Raw genomic sequence first — 20,627 nt, 5'->3', positions numbered from 1 at the left:
GCGCTTATTTGGCAGGAAATTGTTCAAGGTCACCCCCTAGAAAACAATGGCAGAGAAAGGATTAGGATTTGGTCCTTCTAATTTTAATTTCTATTTCCCTGCACTGCTTCACTTACATTTAAAGACAGAATAAAGCCTTATCTTTCTTTGGTAAATCGATCTCAGTTGACAGTAGCTTCTTCTCTGAGACTTCCTTATTGAGGCAGCTAAATATGTGGGGTAACTTGGTGGGGCTCAGCCAAAGCCCTAAGAATAAGATGCTTAATGAGGCCAGTGCTCAAGTTAAGCTTCTGCTCCTGGGGAAGCTCTTCACTTCTCTAAGGCCAAGGACAAAGGGAGAATGCCACCCAAGATAGAAGGCCTCCTGGTTTTACTGCTGTTTGGCTATGAAGGTATGTGCTGCCCAACCATTAGCATTCATTAAATACTTAATAACACAATTGAATTGATAATATTGCAATCCAAATTAATAATAAATGCAACCCAAATAATTAAAATACTATCAATTAGCAAGGCATGTTAATTAATGCATGGATGTCATTAATGAACAACAGCTGTCTGTGTGGATATTGTCTCTTTGTGTTGTCATTGGCTTTCTGGGTCTGCAAGGAGCCTCCTAAAGTACTATGAATGCTTAAAATAGGATAGAAGGAAAGAAGGGTCTTGGGAATTATATAAATAGCTATAAATTACAGCAGTGAATAAGTGTGGCATTTCTTGAACATTTTTAGAAATCAAAGTTAGAGTGATTGTAGAATTGAATCTTCCAAGTCAGGACACTATTGGGAGGGGAAAAGGATGCTATTAATAATTCTCCTGGGATAACAGGTGTTTAAACCAGGACTGCCCAGGCAAATCTGGATGTGGGGTTACCCTAGTTTAAATATGGATTAACATAACAAACGAGTACCACTGAACTCTAATAGAAAGCATAATCCAACTGAGAAGTAAGAAACCCCTGAAGACTCAATACACTTTAGTCATTTTAAAATTTCTGGGTATGGCCCTGGCGGGAATGATATGCTTAACTATAGAAAACTTAAAGGCAAATCTCTAAAATGTCATCCAATGCAACTCTCAAATTCTCTCTCAATCTTTGAAATAATTGTCCTTCATTCCTCTTTCATCTCTCAATGATATGACCCATAACTAAGAATCCCTTTTTAGGTTCATTCTGGACATTAGAAATAAATTGGCTGGGGCCTCCCAGATGGCGCAGCGGTTGAGCGCTGGGTTGCGAAGCTGCCCGCAGCCTCTGCAGCGCCAGTTCAATCCCCGGCTGCTCCCCGGCCACCTGAGGAGGGTCCCACATGGCGCGCAGACCTCTCCTGCCGCCCGCTGCTCCCCTCAGCAGTGTACTTCGGTCCTTCTGCCTGCTCTGCTCCCCGCTCTGGCTCTGGTGAATTCTCTCACCCTCCCGCGCTTCTGACTGTACCCAGTGCATGTATAAACAAAAAAAAAAAAAAAAGAAAGAAAGAAAGAAATTGGCTGGATGTCTTTGTTGTAGTCACCGTATGTTTATATGCGTTACAGGAAGTAAATAAGGGAGTCGAGAAGGAAGAGGCCTCTCAGCTCTGCAAGTGGCCTAGCAGACATTCTCTCTACCCTCTCATTGTATTTCATTGATAGAGTATCACTTCCGTGAGTCCACAATCTCCTGACTTTGATTATCTAGTCACATTTCTCAGTATTTGGAAAGGCCTGTAAAAATATAATCCCAAGGTCATTTTGCAAACACAAATATATTTCTAAGTAGGAATCATTTAGACTCTCTCTTCCCCTTTGCAAATAAGAATCAGCAACTTGCCCCAGAAACTCTCAATACTTTAAGATGCTTGGGGGGTTTGTTGTTTTCCCTTTACTCTTTGTACTTTCTTCAGCAAGAAAATCTAAACAGAGTCTTTAAACTTAAATCTGGATACCTTGATTCTCATATATGAATGAGATCTCCTCTATGACTCAGCTCTTTCTTCTTGATAATCAGCGTTGAGATTCATTCATCCATCCATCCATCCATCCATCCATTCATTCACTTGTCGGTTTGTTCCAGAACCCATCCCTGAGTACCTGCTGCAATGGGTCAAATGTGTAACAACTTGACATGCAGGGCAGATCCTTGCAGCCTTCACAGCGCTGAGTCACAACCCTTCTCTGTGCCCCCCCCCCCCACCATAAAAGTTTACCAACACATTTTTAAACTAGACCTGACCCATCAGGGGATACATGTAATCAAAGACACACTATAGGAGGCAGGGAGCATGGGACTCTTTCCTGTTCTATAGCTTACCAATCTTTGTGCATGGCTATGAAGCACCAGAAATGTCCACAAAGACCAGAGAATCCCATCTGCCCAGGTAGAATGGAATGTAGCCAAGGTGTAGGCTTGGGAATCTTAAATTCTCTTACTCACCTAACTCGGGCCCTGCACCCTCCTGTGGCAGGAAAGTAGCCAGCTGCAAGTGGCCAGGGCTCTACCTGGCGCTAGAGCCACGCTCCAGGAGACACAAACACAAAGACAGGACACGATCGCTGCACTCAGTCAGTTCACAGTCCAGATGGAGAAATAACCCCCACGGGGAAAAAAAAGATGCATTCACAGCCCAAGTGGGAACCTGACAACAAAGGTTCTTTGTCTAATTTACTTTGTTGTTTTGTTCCCTGGTGGTGGTGGCTCCTCATTACAGTGAAATAAGGTAAATGGATTGCCTTCTCTAATGCGCTGGATGAAAGTTCGTTTGGGAATGCACAAATCATCACAATAGAGCACTGCTGATGTCCTGTAACCAGGCAGGCTTCTATTTATCTTATGTCGGAATGTGGGATTCAATGCCAGTGATGATTTCAAGAACATTTATCTTATTAAATTGCATCAGTCCATTACATGGTCAGGGTTATTATACATATATTTTAAAAGATCCCTCACCCTCATATTATAGGTGAGTGTGTTCTCTCTGCCGATATGTCAACCATCAAGGACAGCGATTTTTTTCTGCAGCAGCTTTATTGAGATGTGATTTACATACCATTAAATTCACCCGTCTAAAACGTGTAATTCATTTTTTGTATGTTTACAGACTTGCGGAGCACACAATTTCATTTCAGAACATTTTCATCACCCCCCAAAACCTCACAGACATGAAGCACTCACTCCCCATTTCTCTCTCCCCCAGTCTCCGGCAGCCACCTGTCTACTTTCTGTCTGAATAAATCTGCCTCTTCTGGACATTTCGCCTAAATGGAATCACACAACATACGGTCTTTTGTCTTTCACTTAGCATATGTTTTTGAGGTTCATCTGTGCTGAAGCATGTACCGCTAACAGAATTACCCATGGATATGCCTGTCACCGAAAATAGTAACACTTTCACACCAGAAGCAATTCCCTTCTCTCTTCTTCAAGAGAAGGACATTATCCCGGCCTGCCGTTTTTCTGCTGCATGTTATTCTTGTTTCTCAAGTAGATTGGAAGCTGGTTACCAAGAGGTTTTTATCATTCATAATTTTATGCTTTTTCTCCTCGGCTTCATCTGTTTCCATGGGAAGGAAAGCTCTGTATTTGGTCACATACAGTCAAAGAGACTAAAATAATCTTTCCTCGGTGTGTCTGATGCACTTCACTCTTCGGCTTGCATTTTGAGAAATAAGCATGCCTTGAATTTTCTTGCAGTGATAAAAAGGGTTTCCCCAGAGACTGGCACCTTTGGGTCAAAGGGCAGAACGACTCCACATTGCCTAAGTCTAGATTGGGTGGGTGATAGTAGACACCTCAGGCTGTAGGTGGGAACCCCCAGCTGGTGGAGGAAGCATGAAAACAATCCCAGTAGGGAGAAAAATCTGCAGCCACAGAATTGAAACTTTTTACACTGTTCTCTTTAAAAGTGGACCTGTTTTCTTTTGCTCCCTCCAACCACGTTATTTTCTGGTATTATGAGATGTTGTAGTCGAACATGCTTTTGCTTTTGTCCGCCAGCTTTTGGGTGATTAAATCGTTGGGGGGGACTAGCGCAGCCTTGTTGCTGCTCCCTTGGTGACAGCTTTTTCTGTAAAATGCTTGTTGTTCTCAGTCTTTCTGCTCGTTTCCATAAGGATCTGGTGCCCCAGAACCCCAGGCTGCCGACAAACACTTTCTGGGGAAGGGAGCCGAGGAGGGAAAAAAACACCAGAAATCTGTTCAACACCGGATTGAACGCAGTCGGGGGATCTGAGACCAGCGCTTCCTCGTAGGTCTCCTCCCCGCTGGCAGGCAGCAGCTGAACCTGCCTCCTTTTCCTTTTTTGCCTTCAGTGTTGTTTCTGCCAAATGCAGAACCAGTCCAGGGCCCACTCTCGGATCTGGGCAATACAAAAGCAACCAGAGGGGTCCCGAGCCTCATTTGAACCCTGGCTTTGCTCAGTTGCAGCTACGTAGACCCTCTTGGACGGCAGCACCGTGCCGGGGACATACGCTTCGGTTATTCAGGTTACGCTGTCAGAGACTGACATCCCTTACCTCTGGTCCCCCCCAAAAGAGTCTGGCACACTTGATATTTGCCCAACAGACCAGGTCTTTCTGCATTTCAGCCTTCCCCAGTTTCTCTTAAAGATGGGAGTGGAGCCCAGTGCTTCCTGGATTGAGCCCCCCCCACCCCCCAAATAAGAAAGATGATAATTTCTCGTCACTTTGCAGTTCTTGGGAATAGCTGCGGGACTGAGCCCATGGGGTCACATATGTGTTAGCTGCAAGGACGGCAGTGTACCACCCAGGCTACCTGGGCTTTCTCTTGAGTTCTAGAAGATTCCAGCCACCTATGCACTCCACCTCAACACCTGGTTGTCCCACAGACCTCATAAAGGGAACATCTCCATTCAATCCATCCCCCAAATACTTGCTCCACCCCTGTCTGTGTGGGGTCCTGGCACAGACATTATACTAACGTAGTCTCCTATCAGGATGGTGCATCCCAACCTTGCTACACAAGAGTCAGTTCGCCCATAGCAAGTAAACAAGGAGCATCTAGGAATGAATAATCAGTGGACAAGGATGCAGGGGAGACAGCACTTTGGTGACCACTGCTGGTGGTGAGGGGCATGGGGTGGCACTGAATCTGCCCCAGCTAAAAGAGAACACCCCAGATTCTGAGCACAGCCTACACATACCCCAGGGAATACTCACCATGTGCATCGTCCAGTGGTCTGTCTTCTCCTGGGCCCTTGGGTCCCTTATAAGCAGAGTGCAAGGCATCCATCTCAGAAGGCCTGCGCTCCGCTGAAGTGCCAGGCTCACAGTGGGCACACATCAGTGGTTGACAGAACGACTCCCTATTTGTTTTTAAAATGAAGGCCCAATTTGAAATAGATAGGGTTTATAATTATGATGAAAAAGATGGGACCATCCCGACTCTCTAAAACAATCTGAAAGCTTTTCTTGTCAGTTTCAATTTTTAGATAGGAAAGTGGTTCAGGAAGGATTTTGATTTCCTACTTTCTCCACTTAGGTTTTGTTTGAGATTTTTACAATAGGAATGTGTTGCTCTCATACTCAGAAATGAAATGAAGGTGTTTGTTTTGTTGAAAATGGGGCTTTGAACCAGTGATCTCTGGTGGAAGCTTCTGTGTGGTCCAGTACAGGAGCCACCAGCCACATGGGGCTATTAAGCACTTGAAGCGTGGATGGTGCAACTGAGGAATGAAATTTTAATTCTATTAATTTTAACTAATGGGAATTCAAATAGCCTCATGGGACTAGGGGCTGCTGCACTGGGCAGAACAATCTAATCAGTTTAGATTAATATACACAAATTCTTTTCCTATTAAATTGTGTGTTCATTCTCTTTATTCGTACTTCTATAAAGATAGTTTCTGGGCCTCCCCGGTGGCACAGCGGGTTGAGCGCAGCGCTGTGAAGCTGTCCGCAGCCTCTGCAGCACGGGTTCAATTCCCAGCCCGCCAGGGAGATTCCCACATGGCATGGCAGACCTCTCCTGTGTTACCTGCTTCTCCCCTCAGCAGTGTATTTCCGTTGTCTGCCTGCTCCCCACTCTGTCTCTGGTGAATCCTCTCACCCCCCCCCCGCCATGCACCGCTGGGCTGTACCCCAGCTCTTGTATAAAAATAAATAAATCTTAAAAAAATTTTTTTAAACATAGTTTATACGTAAGTTTTGTGTTAAATTTTGCACACTTTTAAATTTCTCACGTTATTTACATGCTATTTATAACTATATCTCCTATCTATTGTGAACAAAACTAAAACATTTTCCAAACTACCATCCAAAATAACCTAAATGTGGGCCTCCCCTGGTGGCGCAGCGGTTGAGCGCTGGGCTGTGAGGCTGCCCGCAGCCTCTGCAGCGCCGGTTCGTTCCCCGGCCACCGGCGAGGGTCCCACCAAAAAATAAAAAAAAAAATAAATAATAACCTACATGTACTAAAGGAGGGGGTCAGAGGCTCAACTCCTGAGTAGCTCATTTGGCAGATATAAGGGGGGATATCCGGATGATGGTGATGATGATGATGATGATGGAGAGTTAATAAGTAAAAAGCTCACACTATTAATGTTAAGTGGAAAAGGAAGTCATAAACTTAGAACCTTATTTAGATAGTAGGTTCTCAAATATGTTTTTAAAGGAAGGTAAAAAAACTGAAAATATTGTTAAGTGTTGCCTGGGTGATAAGAAATATAGGTGCTTTTCCTTCCCCTTTGTTATAATAATGTAATTTCCAAAATTCTATCATGAACAAAGATAATAATTCTCCTTATCTTTCTGTTTCTCCTTATTATTTCGAGTTTCTCCGCATCTGCAGGTGTTATCCTGGTGGATATCTACTTACCTTTACCTCTTCCAGAAGGAGCTTTGTTAACTTTTATGAGTCATTTTGTTGAATTTCTCTTTCTTTTTTAAACTTAATTTCTCTCTTCTCTGTCCTTCTGTTCAGCCACTCTGGGATTATCGTCCACTGAGGTATGTTACACCGAGAAGGCTGGCATTGACATGGATGATGTTTTTGAAGATTATCTTAATCAAAAATAATGTACAGACACACCTTGGAGATATTAGGGATGTGGTTTCCAGACTATCCCCAGTGAAGCAAGTATCACAATAAAGGGAATATCACAATAAATAAATCATATGATTTTTTTTGTTTTCCAGTGCACAGAAAACTTATGCTTACACTATATCATAGTGTATTAGTGTGCAATTATATTGTGTCTAAGAAACCCATGTACAGACTTTAATTTAAAATACTGTATTACTGGGCCTCCCTGGTGGTGGAGGCAGTTAAGCACCGCACTGTGAAGTGTCCGCAGCCTCTGCAGCATGGGTTCGATCCCGGCCAGCCGGGGAGAAACCCACATGGCACAGCAGACCTCTCCTGTCTCACCCACTGCTCCCCTCAGCAGTGTATTTCGTCAGTCTGTCTGCTCTGTTCCTCGCTCTGTCTCTGGTGAATCCTCTCACCCTCCCGCACATCTGGCCTGTACCCTGGTTCTTGTATAAATAAATAAATCTTTAAAAAAAAATACTGTATTACTAAAAAAAAAAATCAGAATCATCATCTGTGCCCTTCAGTGAGTCTTTTTTTTTTTTTTTAAGATTTATTTTTATTTATTTATACAAGCACTGGGTACAGTCAGAAGTGCCGGAGGGTGAGAGTTCACCAGAGCCAGAGCGGGGAGCAGAGCAGGCAGAGGGACCGAAGCACACTGCTGAGGGGAGCAGCGGGTGGCAGGAGAGGTCTGCGCGCCATGTGGGACCCTCCTCCGGTGGCCGGGGAGCAGCCGGGGATCGAACCGGCACTGCAGAGGCTGCGGGCAGCCCCACAACCCAGCGCTCAACCGCTGCGCCACCGGGGAGGCCCCCTTCAGTGAGTCTTAATCTTTTTGTTGGTGGAGAGTCCTGTGAAAAACACATCTGCAAAGCCTAATAAAGTGAAGCACAATAAAACGAGGTATGCCTGTGCAGGATTATCACATATTTAAAAAATGTATTTTTTTTCTAAAGATTTATGTATTTATGCATACAAGAGCTGGGGTACAGGCCTGAGGTGTGGGGGGTAAGAGGATCACCAGAGACAGAGTGGGGGACAGAATAGGCAGATTGAGGGGCCTCCCTGGTGGCGCAAGTGTTAAGACGCAACCTATGAAGCTATCTGCAGCCACTGCAGCGTGAGTTCGATCCCTGGCCAGGGAGCTACCCACAGGGTGCAACAGACCTCTCCTGGCTCACCCACTGCTCCCCTCACCTCAGCAGTGTATTTCAGTAAATCCTCCTGTTCTGCTCCCCACTGTGTCTCTGGTGAATCCTTTCACTCCCCCCACCCACAATTCTGGCCTACACCCCAGCTCTTGTATGCATTAAAAAAAAAAAAAAAAAAGAAAGACAAGGGCCCACTTTGTGCCAAGGCCAGGTTGATAATTCAGTTCTGCTGCAGCCAGAGACAAGTCACGAATGAGCAAGGTCCTCGAGCACCAGTTTTCCCTGTGATGTTGGCCATAGTTGACCACAGTTGACTTTAACTAGACTTTTCTGATGCCTTCCCCTCTGGCTCCCTGCAGGATGAGGGCGAAGATCTGTGGTACCACAAAGCATGCAAGTGTGACTGCCCAGGCAGTGCCAGCACCTTGTGGTCTGCTGGCACCACCACCTTAAGCTGCATACCGGGTGAGTGTCCCTTCTCCCTGGAGCACCAGATCCTTGGGGTGTCCTATTTCTCTTCCTTCCGACCTGACCAAATCACAGCCCTTGAAGGAAGCCTTTACTCTGGGGGTGCGCCACTTGGCGTCTGAGCCTCTTGTCTCACTGCACCGATGTCACTGCTCAGCGACAGCTTCACGGCTCTGGACTTTGCTGGGGTGAGATGGGAAGATGGGCCCTGCTTCCAGTGAAAGACATTCATGAGATTTATTGAAAATAAATCTGTGGTAGGAGGCAGGGAGTCCTGAGAGGAGTACAGGTGTTTTTTGGGTTTGTGTTTTTTTTTTTTTTTCCAGAGTTGGAATCCTGGCTGCATCAGTTTTTAACTCTGGGATGGCAACTGCATCCTTTTTCTGTCTCAGGGAGGGGATGGAGGGAGCACTGCAGTGCCTGGCTGTCGATGGTGCACCGGCCACTGCACACTGCCCCACACTCCAGCCCGCGTGGCGCCAGGGCCAGGGCCAGGCCCAGGACTCTGCTCTCCCTCCTTGACAAAGTGACTCTCCTTCAGCCTGGGGCCTGGGCTGATTAAATGGCGCAGAAAGCCCCCTGCCCGCAGACCCAAAATGGACAAGTCACTTGAGTAAAAGTGAACTTTTGTTGTGTTAAGTCTCTTTAATGTTAAGGCCTAGCTGTTCTGCAGCATGACGCAGCCTTCAGTGATGAATACAGTAAATAAGTGCCGCCCTGCAGGCCCCAAGGCCTCAACCCTCCCATCCCACAGCTGTAGTGTAAAGGCAGCCACATGTCGTATGTCCGTGCGATGGCATGGCTGGCTGCCACCCGGACTGTCTCATCAAAGCAGGTGGCGGACGCACAGTTTGCCCAAGGCCCACAGCATGCCCGCCCCTGCTCTAAGGAGCTATTATGTGGAGTAAATCGGATGAGGCAATAAAGCTTCTTGGATTGTACCAGGCAAACAGTCGCATCCTTTTCTTCCTGCCTCTTAGAGCTCACACTCTGACTTTCAGAGCGTGGGACGGCCCAGCAAATATTTGCAAAGCTCAGTCCTCTCCAGGGCTCAGAGGCGATTTGCATGAAACCTCTGTGCCACCCCACCCCCCACCCCCAGGGTGCTGATGGCGCCCAGCGAAGTCATTCATTTTACACAATCTCCTAACAATAGCTCCAGGAGAGCCAGGTTTGCAAGTCTGCACCAGAACTTCTCTTCATTATTTCTTTGAATTTGCATTAAAATAGCAAATTTCCGGGAACAGAGGGAGCCTCTGTTTTCTCATTTACCGAAGGGGTAGGAAACCCTTTCTGAACTGAGCCTTCTGGAAGGGAGCAGTGGCTGCGGTGGTGAGGAAGCAGTCAGGGCTGGCTGGACTTCACCCACAGGAAGTGCCACCGCGCTCCATGGCATTGGCTCCTGCCGCCTTTGGTGCTGGCACGCTGTCCCGGTCAGTACTGCAGCAGCCTTCTTGACAATCCATCTAGCATTCATTTCGCCCCCACTTTCATCACAGGCGGTTATGTGCCAGGCACTAATGGGGAGACAAACAAAGCAAAGGCATCCTCTCCACCCTAGAGGAGTTTACAGTTCCCTAGGAAAGGGGGTCTCCTCCCTGCAGGAGGCCTGCTGGCCTTCCGTTCCAAAAGATGCTCTTTCTGAGAAATAAAGAGATTCCGTATGCAGATTGGCTTCCCTGGCCGATGGATGGTGAAGCCGAGGAGTCCTTGAGGGTCCCTCAAGCTCTGTGCCCCACGCAGTTGCCATCAACTTGAAATTCTGAAATCAAAAATTCCTTACCTTCAGCTGCTGTCCCCCACTGGTGTTTGCTTTCATGGTTGCTGTTTTAACACAAGTGTTTCCAGGAAGGAAAAAAATCACAACCTTAGTGTTAAATGGTTGACTCATTAGTGTTGATTGATTTTTCCATGAAAGAAATGATTCAGGGCAGCAGGACTAGGCACAATCTTCCAGAAGCCCTTGTCCATCGTGCCTCAGATCTTCATCTGAACAGCAAGGATGCTGCTTGGTCTCTCTGGAACCTGAGATTCAGCGTTGCCAGCAGAGCCTACCTTAAGAGAGAAAGAGAGAGAGCCTGATGCGCAGGACAAGAGGGTCTCTCCGAGCTGCCAGGACTCGCTCCCAGGCTCACACTGATCTTTACTGCCAAGGACCCCCGACTAGCAGGAGGGGACCAGATGCATTATGGCTCCCTGATCTTTGGCCTAACGCTGTTAAAAATACTAAAAGATCTGTCTTTTTTTCACAATTGAACCAAGATTACTTCACCACTCTGAGAAGGGGATATAGGGTAGGGAACGTATTGTTCCGTAACATATTGTTCCGATATAAAACAGGGTGCCTGGCTGTGGGTCCTCACCCGCATGCTTAAAAGGGACTTATGAATACTCCACTGCAGGCACACACAAAAGGTTCATAAAAGGTTTATTTACAAGGGAAAAGGAAAGAAGGAAAATGTACAACTCAGGGAGAAAATAGGGAAATAAAGTCTTTAATGCGTCCTACCTGATCCGCTGACCTGGAAACCCAAAGGCACTCCCAGAGCTGGCCGGACGCTGGTAGCTGGCGGAGAGCCAAAATGGGGGACCCCCTCCAAAGCCCACGTGTCTGGCTTTATACCAACCTGGCAGCTTCACCCCACCCTCAGGTCCCAGCCACCTTCCCTTGGGTGGGGATGGGATTTGGAGTTCCCAGTGTCTTTGGCTTGGGCCTGGGGTGGGGGTGGAGTCCACAAAGCCTGTATGGAATTAGCTTTAGGACAGCCTTTTCCCCCTAACAGTATCAGAAATCCAATGATTTACTAATGCTTTATTTTTTACTAGATTTTGCATTCTATATTATATTCAAGTTTATACTCTATTCTTGTTTGAATATTATTCTGTACTCTAGTGTATTGTCACACATATTCAAGTCTAATATATGTGCGTAAAATATTCACATCTTCCCTGGGTCAAAGCACCAGGTTTCTGAGTTAGCCGAGTAGCTATAAGTGCCAGTGCCTGGCTGGGGCAGGCTTGGGGCTTGGATGTTGAAGGCCTGGGTTTTGGACCTATGGGGTGAGAAACCTCTTTGGGTCACCTCGATAGAACTGTTTGCCTGGAAAATATTCAGGGTGCAGTGGGATGAGGATGAGGTTTGGGGCCTGGGAGTCAGCCATAGACTCCCAGATGACGGCTGAAGTCATGGGAACGGTTTGCTCATGGCCTCCCCTGGGGAGTGTGAGCTGGACCCACTTCTGGACAAGCAGTTGCAGGCCTCTCAGGTTATTGCCACCCGCCAGGTCGTGGCAGGTCCATCCCACTCTTAAGGGTTAGCCTGGCTAATTGGGAAGAACTGGCAAAAGAGAGACAAGGAGAAAGAGCAAAATGTCAAGAATAAAAGCCATGAGGAGAGATGGCTACAGAAGCTCTCTCCCCTCCTGCCCCCTTCTCCAAGCTAGGGCCCTGGAGCAAGAAAAGGGAAGTGGGGGGCTGGAGGGTTAGAATTTAAAAGTGAACACCAAGGGCCCAGTTGAAATCCAGCTCTCTGCTGACACTGCAGCCTGTCCCTTTGCCAGGCCGGGCTTGCCTTTCTGGAGGGGAGTTGAGGAGGTAGGAGAGTGCCTAAGGCCATGGGGGAAAGCTCCCCCACCCCCAACCCTCCCACCGACAAAATACCTTCCCCAGCAAAGCGCACTGAAAGTGTTCTTGTTCAGAACCCAGCTGTTTGGGGGGTAGAATCCTAAAAACCTCATTCTTAGCCAGTCCCTCCACCTCCCACCCCCCACCCCACCCCACCCCACCCCACGAGGGAGGGAGTAGTCCCTGAAGCGCTCCAGGAACTGACCTGACTTTAAAGGCCCCTATTGCCTAGGTTACTGGATAAACTACAAATACATTGCACTCACCTCCAGCCCCAATGAGCTGCCACTACTGGGGGAAGTTGAACTGATTCCTCTGGTACATTGGGCAGAATGAGCCCAGTCCCCTTGACCGGTGACCTGAAGCTGTCCTCTTCTGCCTCTGGGAACAGGGCACAACTGTCCCTACAGGCATTCTAGAACCGCAGGATGACACTCAAGTCCTGTGTGCTTCGTTCAGTTTTACTGGCTTCTTCAGTCTCTAGAAAGATCTCAACACTCATTTTACTGTTTTAGATGACAGTGCCCCAAGTAAAGGAGTTAGGTTCTTCCATCTGAACTCAACTTTACACACAGGAAAAAAAACAAAAAGATAATATGATTTATCATACTTGAAGTTTATCATTCACAATTGGAGAAGTTGGACACTGTATTTGCATAAGTTTATCAGTTGTTTTCTACAGAGATTCAGCTAGCAACTGCTTTTAGTTATAAATACAAGACCCTCTAAATAGTGGCTCATTGAATTAGGAGTTTTATTTGGACTCACATGGGAAATAGACCAGGGACAGGGAATTGTGTAAGGATATCAGGGCTGAGGCTTCTGTAGCTTTCTTGGCCTTACCCATATGGTGCAAAATAGCTACCATTGCACCAGCCATCAGGTCTTCCTTCCTGACATCAGTAAGAAAGAGGGGGCAAACAAACTTGGTCAGAATTCCAGGAGACATCCTTTTATATCTCAGTGGTCAGAAATTTTGTCCTATGTTCATTTCTAACTGCAAGAGAAACTGAGAAGATTGTTTCGTTTTTCTTTTTAAGCTGGCCACACGATTGGCCTCAACAAAATTAGAGTTCTTTAGTCAAAAAGAAGGGGAGAATCGATACTGGGTTGGCATTTGGCAGTCTTGGACCAGGTGACCCAACACCATGTCTAATGTGAGAGGAAATACATGAGAGACAGCAGACAATTAACATATGAGAACCAGCTTGCAACCTTCTTTTTTGGAAAAAGCCGGTCCTTTCCATTGTTCCTTATTCAGCAGTCACTCAGGCACATTTTTTTTTTTTTTAATTAGACTTGTGAGAAAACTGCAATTTACAAGTGGGAAGTCAGTCTCAATATGTAATTGCCATTCTTGCCTCTCACCATTGTTTTGTTCCTATAATTGGCATCATGGGCTGCCAGAGGACAATCAGGGGCCCTGATGACATCACTCAGGGTGGCTAAACCTCGGTTAATGAGGACAGTAAAGAACATGCACTGAGGTGTGAGATTGCACTGAAAACCTCTGGATTTTTAGGTCTCTACATCTGTGGAGGAGGCCCTAGCCCTCCCCCATAAGGTTGCCATAGAATCGCTTCCCTCTGCTTTCACAAAGGCTGTGAGTCTCTATGGCAATCTCTTCCCTTTATTTTCACTCTTTTCTTGAATGAGCAGCAAACAGGCTGAAGACCCAGTTCTGCCCATTGTGTGCCAAACTGACAAGTAAAACATTCTCCACCTTCCAAGGCGCACATGAAATGGCTTATTTTGGCTCATCCTTTCGGTCAGCTTGTGTTCGTGGGTTTTTTTTTTTTTTTTTTAACGCCTAAGTTTTGTTTTTTTTTTAAAGCTTTATTTATTTATGCATACAAGAACTGGGGTACAGGCCAGAGATATGGGGGGTGAAAGGACTCACCAGAGACAGAGTGGGGGACAGAACAGGAGGACTGACTTAAATACACTGCTGAGGGGAGCAGCGGGCGAGTCAGGAGAGGTTTGCTGTGCCATATGGTTTCCTCCCTGGCCAGCTGGGGATTGAACTCATGCTGCAGGGCTGTGGACAGCTTCATAGGTTGCGTTTTAGCCCCTTGCGCCACCAGGGAGGCCCTGTTTGTGGGTTTTAATGTGCATTATCTTTCCTTTCACAGAATGCCCATATCATAAGCCCCTGGGTTTCGAATCAGGAGAGGTTACACCCGACCAGATTACCTGTTCCAACGTTAGGCAGTACGTGGGCTGGTATTCCTCGTGGACCGCCAGCAAGGCCAGGCTTAACAGTCAAGGCTTCGGGTAAGTAGAGCAGGCAGTTCAGGTGACTTTTTTTCCCATGTGATTTGAAAAATCAGGTTTCTTTAACAAATGGACAACACAGAATGGATTTACTTATAGAATATATATTGCCTGAGTGCCTTCCACCTGCCAAGGACTGTGGGTACAGCAGCGAGCAAGGAGGATGAGACGTTGGCCTTCATGCAGCACAGTTTAGAGGGGGAAACAGTATAAGCTGTAATCACACAACCCATCATTTGGTATGTATGACAAGTGCTTTGGAGGAGACAGAGAAAGAAGAGACTGGGTGCATTTGAAGCACCAGGGAAGGCTTTCTAAGGACGTTTCCTCAAGAGCATGGATAGGAACCAGGAGAGCAGGCCATCAAGGTTAGAGCTCCAGTGAGCTAAGGCTGGCGAGGTAGGCAGAAGTCAGGTCATGCAGGGCCTTGTAAGTCGTATTAAGGATTGTGCTCCTTAGTTTGGGTACATTGGGAGGAAACTGGAAGTGCATTAGTTAGAATACAGGTCTGTGCTGCTATCACTAAGAGCTCCAAAGTATGGGTTTAAGCAACGTAGAAGTATATTTCTGGCTCGTCCAAGTTTTATTAGGCAGTCTAGGGTTGTTTTGGCAGCTGGGTGTTATCAGGGGCCCAGACTCTTCCTACCTTGTTGTTCTGTCATCCTTAATACGAAGCATCCATATGGGGACCCAAGATGGCTGCACTAGCTTCCACCATCATATCCGTGTTCTAGTCAGTCAGGAGAAAGGAAGAGCAGAGTGCACACTTCCCCTTTAAGATACCAACAAAATCCTATCAGCCACTTCTGCCCACATCCCGATCACTAGAATTTGGTCTTAACAAGACTGTTAAGCCGGGCCTTGCCGGCGGTCCACTTAGCTGCAAGGGAGTTAGGAAATATGATCTGACCTGGGTGGCCATTTATCTGCCCAAAATAAATTACTAAAGGAAGACCAGAAGAGGATATTGGGAAACAATTGTCAGACTCTTCCAGATGAAGATTTAAAGTTGGGAAGTGTCACAATCGGTTTTGTGTTTTAAGAAAAAAATTGTGACTCCTGTGGGGATCGCTGTTTAGCGGGGCAGGCAAAATCCAGGGAAACTAGTCAAGCGAAGGGAGCACTCCAGGCAAGAGTTGATGGGGATGTGGGCTGGGGCAGTGACAGTGAAATGGAGACAAGTGAGTGAATTTGAAAAACACTGGGGATGGAGCAATAAACGAATTGGCTGTTTGAGGTGAAAGAGAGAAAGCCCTCAGGTGGCTGGTGCTCAGAGAGCTGGCATGAACACCAGGGAGGCTGGGGCAGCACTTGAAGGGATGGCAACTGGAAGGAGAGTTGGATGGGGATAATAAGGAGCTCGCTTTTGGACATGTTTCCTTTGAGAAGCTGTAAGGCATCCAGGAGAAGTTGGCTAGCCAGCAGCTGATTCTCAGGATTTGGAATCTAGAAAGGTCTGGAATGGAAGTAAAAAGTCAGGAGCCATCCAAGAAGCACGTCTGGAACTAAAAAAGAAGGCAGCCAAAGAATGGGTTCCAGGAAGCTACTTAATATGCAAAAATAAACCTCCAAACAAACAAAAGCACAAAAAACGAAAACACCCCAGGGCAAGTTTATAATTTTCCACAATTTGTGAGGGACATAGCTAAAAGGAAAAAAAAAAATCAATTCGTTCAATGCCTGGTTGGCTTTCAAACTGTCAGAAGCCCTTCCAGAGCCACTTGGTTCCGTCTGCTCATGGCAGACACTCCCTGCAAGCCACGGGGGACGGCGCCCCAGCAGACACAGGTATGTGCGAGGAGGGTGAAATTCCAGGGAAAAAAGACTCATGGAGAAAAGCACCGACAGAGCTGGATGGAAAGGGGAGGGGCCCAGCAGGTGCACCTCCTCGCGGATCCTCAGGCTTTGAAGAAGACACGCGCCACCACACAGCAGAGCGGACGGGGCTGCACGCTCTCGAACACATGAGTCGAATCCGGTAACTTTTCTCTGGGCAGCAGAGGGGCCGGGAGGGAGGACGATACCGGTGTAACAAGCCGGCTCCTTCTTGGAGATAAGGTTCTGGGTGCTTAACAGATTGCAGCCCAGATCGCCTGGGCTTTGTGGAGGCTCTTCAGGCTCTGACCTCCCCTCAAAAGACAGCGCCTCCCAGCGTTGTGGGGTGCTCCCAGGGAAAGGCTCGTGGTGATTGTCTGTGTCCCCGGCAGGTGCGCTTGGCTGTCCAAGTTCCAGGACAGCAGCCAGTGGTTACAGATAGATCTGAAGGAGGTGAAGGTGATTTCGGGGATCCTCACCCAGGGGCGCTGTGACATCGATGAGTGGATGACCAAGTACAGTGTGCAGTACAGAACTGATGAGAGCCTGAACTGGGTTTACTATAAGGACCAGACTGGAAACAACCGCGTAAGTTGGGCTTACCCCAAACCACGTTCAGCGCCCACTCTCGGGGACTCCCCCTCTGTCCCTGCCCCATGCCGCTGCCACCACCCTCTGTCAGAGCACTGACCCCACAGCACGGTGAGTGGTCTGTGCTCCCCCCCACATCACGATCCACTCTCTGACAGTGAGGCAGGTGCCTTTTCTGGCTGTATGCCCGGAGCCTAGCGGGGTTTGAGATGGAGTGCCACTCGTGAGCGCCCAGGGAATCTTCTCTGAATTCTCGTATCAGCGTAGAGTTGCTTGAACCATCAAGACAGGCCACTGGCGCAGCAGTTGAGCGCTGGGTTGCGAAGCTGCCCGCGGCCTCTGCGGCGCCGGTTCGATCCCCGGCTGCTCCCCGGCCACCGGAGGAGGGTCCCACATGGCGCGCAGACCCCTCCTGCCGCCCGCTGCTCCCCTCAGCAGTGTACTTCGGTCCTTCTGCCTGCTCTGCTCCCTGCTCTGGCTCTGGTGAATTCTCTCACCCTCCCGCGCTTCTGACTGTACCCAGTGCTTGCATAAACAAACAAACAAACAAATAAATAAAACATGCCTCTATTAAAAAAAAAAAAAAAAAAGACAGGCCACTGGGACTATCCCAGACCCACTGGACCGTTGCACGCTTCACTGCAGGACTCTCACTAGGCCCGGCTTCTTTGCCGTAAACTGAACATAGTGGACTCTTGACTACACACACACAATCAGTATTCCCTCTCTGTGTACATATATGGCTAAAATGTATATTTGCAATGAATTAAAAACTCATGTTTTTAAAAAGTTAACTGTCCTTTTGCCTGAGAGTAAGGACATCCGCGGCTAATTTGGACATTTCACCTGGTTAAATAGATATGCGCAGCTGCAGACCAGAAGGCTTTGTCCTCACAGATAACAATTTGTACAGCAAGACATTCATGGCTGATGTTTCAGGGAATTTGAACGCAATGGGAAAAATCAATTTGATACTTGGACATTTTGTTTCATTTTTGTTTTTATTATTAGGCTTTTCAAAAAGATACGAGAATTCTTTTTCATGCTGTCTGTGTTTCTGAAGGTCTTGGTGCTTCTTTGCAAAGAGGCACTCCACTCAGGCACTTGTGCAATCCGGAGCCTGTTTCATCCTCCCTCTTCAGCGGGCTCTGCACTTGAATAGGTTCAAGGGTAAACGGCTTAGCAAAGGGATGCGAGGTGTTGTCACTGGAAAAAGGCAAGTTCTAGGCCGCTGAGGTCCTTCTTGTTTTGTGGATGGGTGAGGCCATGCGGCAGCATCATCCCAGAAGGAAAGGAAATGATCCAGTGTCACTGGGCAAAGCGTGACGATTCTGGAAAAAGTGCAAAGAATGATATCTTTGGGAATACAGTTAAACGTCCACAGACACTGCATCACACGTGTTGCGTCCTGAAAAACACAAAGCACATGGTTTTGGTTTCTGCTCTGGGCACTGTCCTCTCCCTTCCAGAAACTTCCCCCTGGTTTCTATGTCTTTCTCCTTAAAAAAAAAACTCTTACACACTTAAGCTTTGGCTCGTAACTTCAGGGTTAGCTCACGAGATTGGATTTGAGCCCCACTTTGGATAACTTTGGACTATGGAAGATTCCTCTTGTGTCATGGGGTCCTTTCCAAAATTTCTTTTTTAAAAAAGATTTATTTATTTATTTTATACAAGAACTGGGGTACAGGTCAGAAGCACGGGAGGGTGAGAGAATCCACCAGAGCCAGAGCAGGGAGCAGAGCAGGCAGAAGGACTGAAGTACACTGCTGAGGGGAGCAGCGGGCGGCAGGAGAGGTCTGCGCGCCATGTGGGTTTCTCCCTGGCCGGCGGGGAATCGAACCGGTGCTGCAAAGTCTGCGGACAGGTTTGCAGTGCGGTGCTCAACCGCTGTGCCACTGGGGAGGCCCTTCAAAGTTTCTTATCAAAACTTTGGGATTAAAACTCCCTAACAAAAAGGATCAAAACACTAAATGGATGATAAGAACCAAGAGGTGTTTTCCATGCATGTCATCCAACAGAACTTTCTGTGATGATGGAAATGTCAATGTTCTGCACGTTCCAAAATAGGGCTAGTGTGACTGAGGAAGTGAATTGTTATCTCATTTTCATTCACTTAAATTTAAATAGCCACATGTGGCTAGCGCTGCCATACTGGACAGTGTAACTCCAAATGTCCCACGTAGGAGAAGCCCAAGGCACATAAGTGCTAACAATCCCTCAAGGTCAGATTTGGGGTGGGGGCGGGGAGGGGGGGGCATCTGCCTGGTCCCTGATGGGCTGACGGGACCTGCTCCTTCTCTCTAGATCTTCTACGGAAACTCAGACCGAACGTCCACAGTCCAGAACCTGCTGCGGCCCCCCATCATTTCGCGCTTCATCCGGCTGATCCCCCTGGGCTGGCACGTCCGCATTGCAATCCGGATGGAGCTGCTGGAGTGTGTCAGCAAGTGTGCCTGATGCAGCCCCTCAGTGGGGAGGCTGCGGGGTGCTGGTGGGTGGGGACCGGGAGGGGACCCTGACACCCTAGAGAGGCACACGGGCTGTATTTTACAAGCTCTTTTCAACACAGAGCTGGGTGGCATCTTTTTTTCCCTACTTCTTTTAAGATCTAGTTTCCAATTTCAATGAAAGAAAAACGACTCAGGGCTAAAGAAAATAAGAACAAAGAAAATGTCCCTAAAAACAGCTTTTTAGGGACAAAAGCTTCGGTAGCAGGAGTAATTTGCTGCTCTTAGGTGTTTGTTTTTTTTCTCTTTTTCTTTTTGTCTTAAGGACACCATGAAAGGTGCAATCCCGGGGAACACAAAGCCGACCGATAACACGAAAATTCTTTTGTTTTACCACATTCAAAGCAGGAACATGCGTTTCATAAAGCCTCACTTTGAACGCAAAGGAGGAAGCAGCCTGAAGTTTCTCTTAGCGATGTTTCCCCGGGACTTTACAGCGCCAGCTACGCAGTGGAAGGTTTCAGGGTGACCAGGTTGTGGAGAGGGGTAGGGTGGAGGGGAGCCCATGTCCTGGCCTCCTCTGTGCTGAGCTTTCCCCGCCATGCAGAGAGGGTTTGGGGGTCCGGAGCCCTCATTATCCAAGTCTGCGGTCACTACAGGAAAGCAGGGGACAGGCTGCACATGGAAGTAGTAAAATGTTCCTCTATTTAGGAGTCGCAGTGACCAGAACACACTGGAAATTCCTTCACCCAGGGCTACCACTTGCCAACAAGCTCAATACATTTTGGAAATCGCTGGCCCAGGAGCTCTCACTGGCTACTCAGAGACCATGCAGCAGCTGACACATGTTTGCAGGAAGTGTCAGGACCTACATCCCAAGAAGGGAGTTGGGGCTACTCCCCTGGTAAGCCCAACCTTCCAAACTCTGACCTCTTGACCTGCAACAGGCACGCCTGCTCCTGAGGCTGAAACCTTCTTGGAAAGGGCCAGGCCTGCAACGGGCCTCCCTCTTCTGGAGGAGCTCATTAAGCAGGGATGACAGCTGACGTCTCCATGGTTTATAGTTCAGTCTAGGATTTCAGGCCCGGAGCCGGGAGAGGTCGATGACATGGTTGGGGGTGGGATGGGCAGGAGAAGTATATGAAAATGGGGGTAGAATCAGAAGCAGAGGCCCTCCAACGAGACAGAGGCATCTAACAGTGTCCTGGTCTTGCACAGCGCAGCCTCTGC

General features: G+C 47.6%; 1 protein-coding gene across 1 annotated transcript; it reads left to right on the top strand.

Annotated features, from left to right (window-relative positions):
* Positions 1-340: 340 nt before the first annotated feature.
* On the top strand, positions 341-19,407 carry RS1 (retinoschisin 1; the record flags this gene model as incomplete). Its single annotated transcript, XM_084258044.1, has 6 exons — positions 341-392; positions 6,914-6,939; positions 8,535-8,640; positions 14,400-14,541; positions 16,749-16,944; positions 19,255-19,407. 6 exons carry the CDS (start codon positions 341-343, stop codon positions 19,405-19,407), a joined length of 675 nt encoding a protein of 224 aa, XP_084114170.1.
* Between the last annotated feature and the right edge of the window lie 1,220 nt (positions 19,408-20,627).

The sequence above is a fragment of the Talpa europaea genome (assembly GCF_964194135.1).
Source record: "Talpa europaea genome assembly, chromosome: X".
Taxonomy (NCBI): Eukaryota; Metazoa; Chordata; class Mammalia; order Eulipotyphla; family Talpidae; genus Talpa; species Talpa europaea.
Note: the sequence above shows the minus strand (reverse complement) of the source record. Positions and strands in the feature narration are given on the sequence as shown.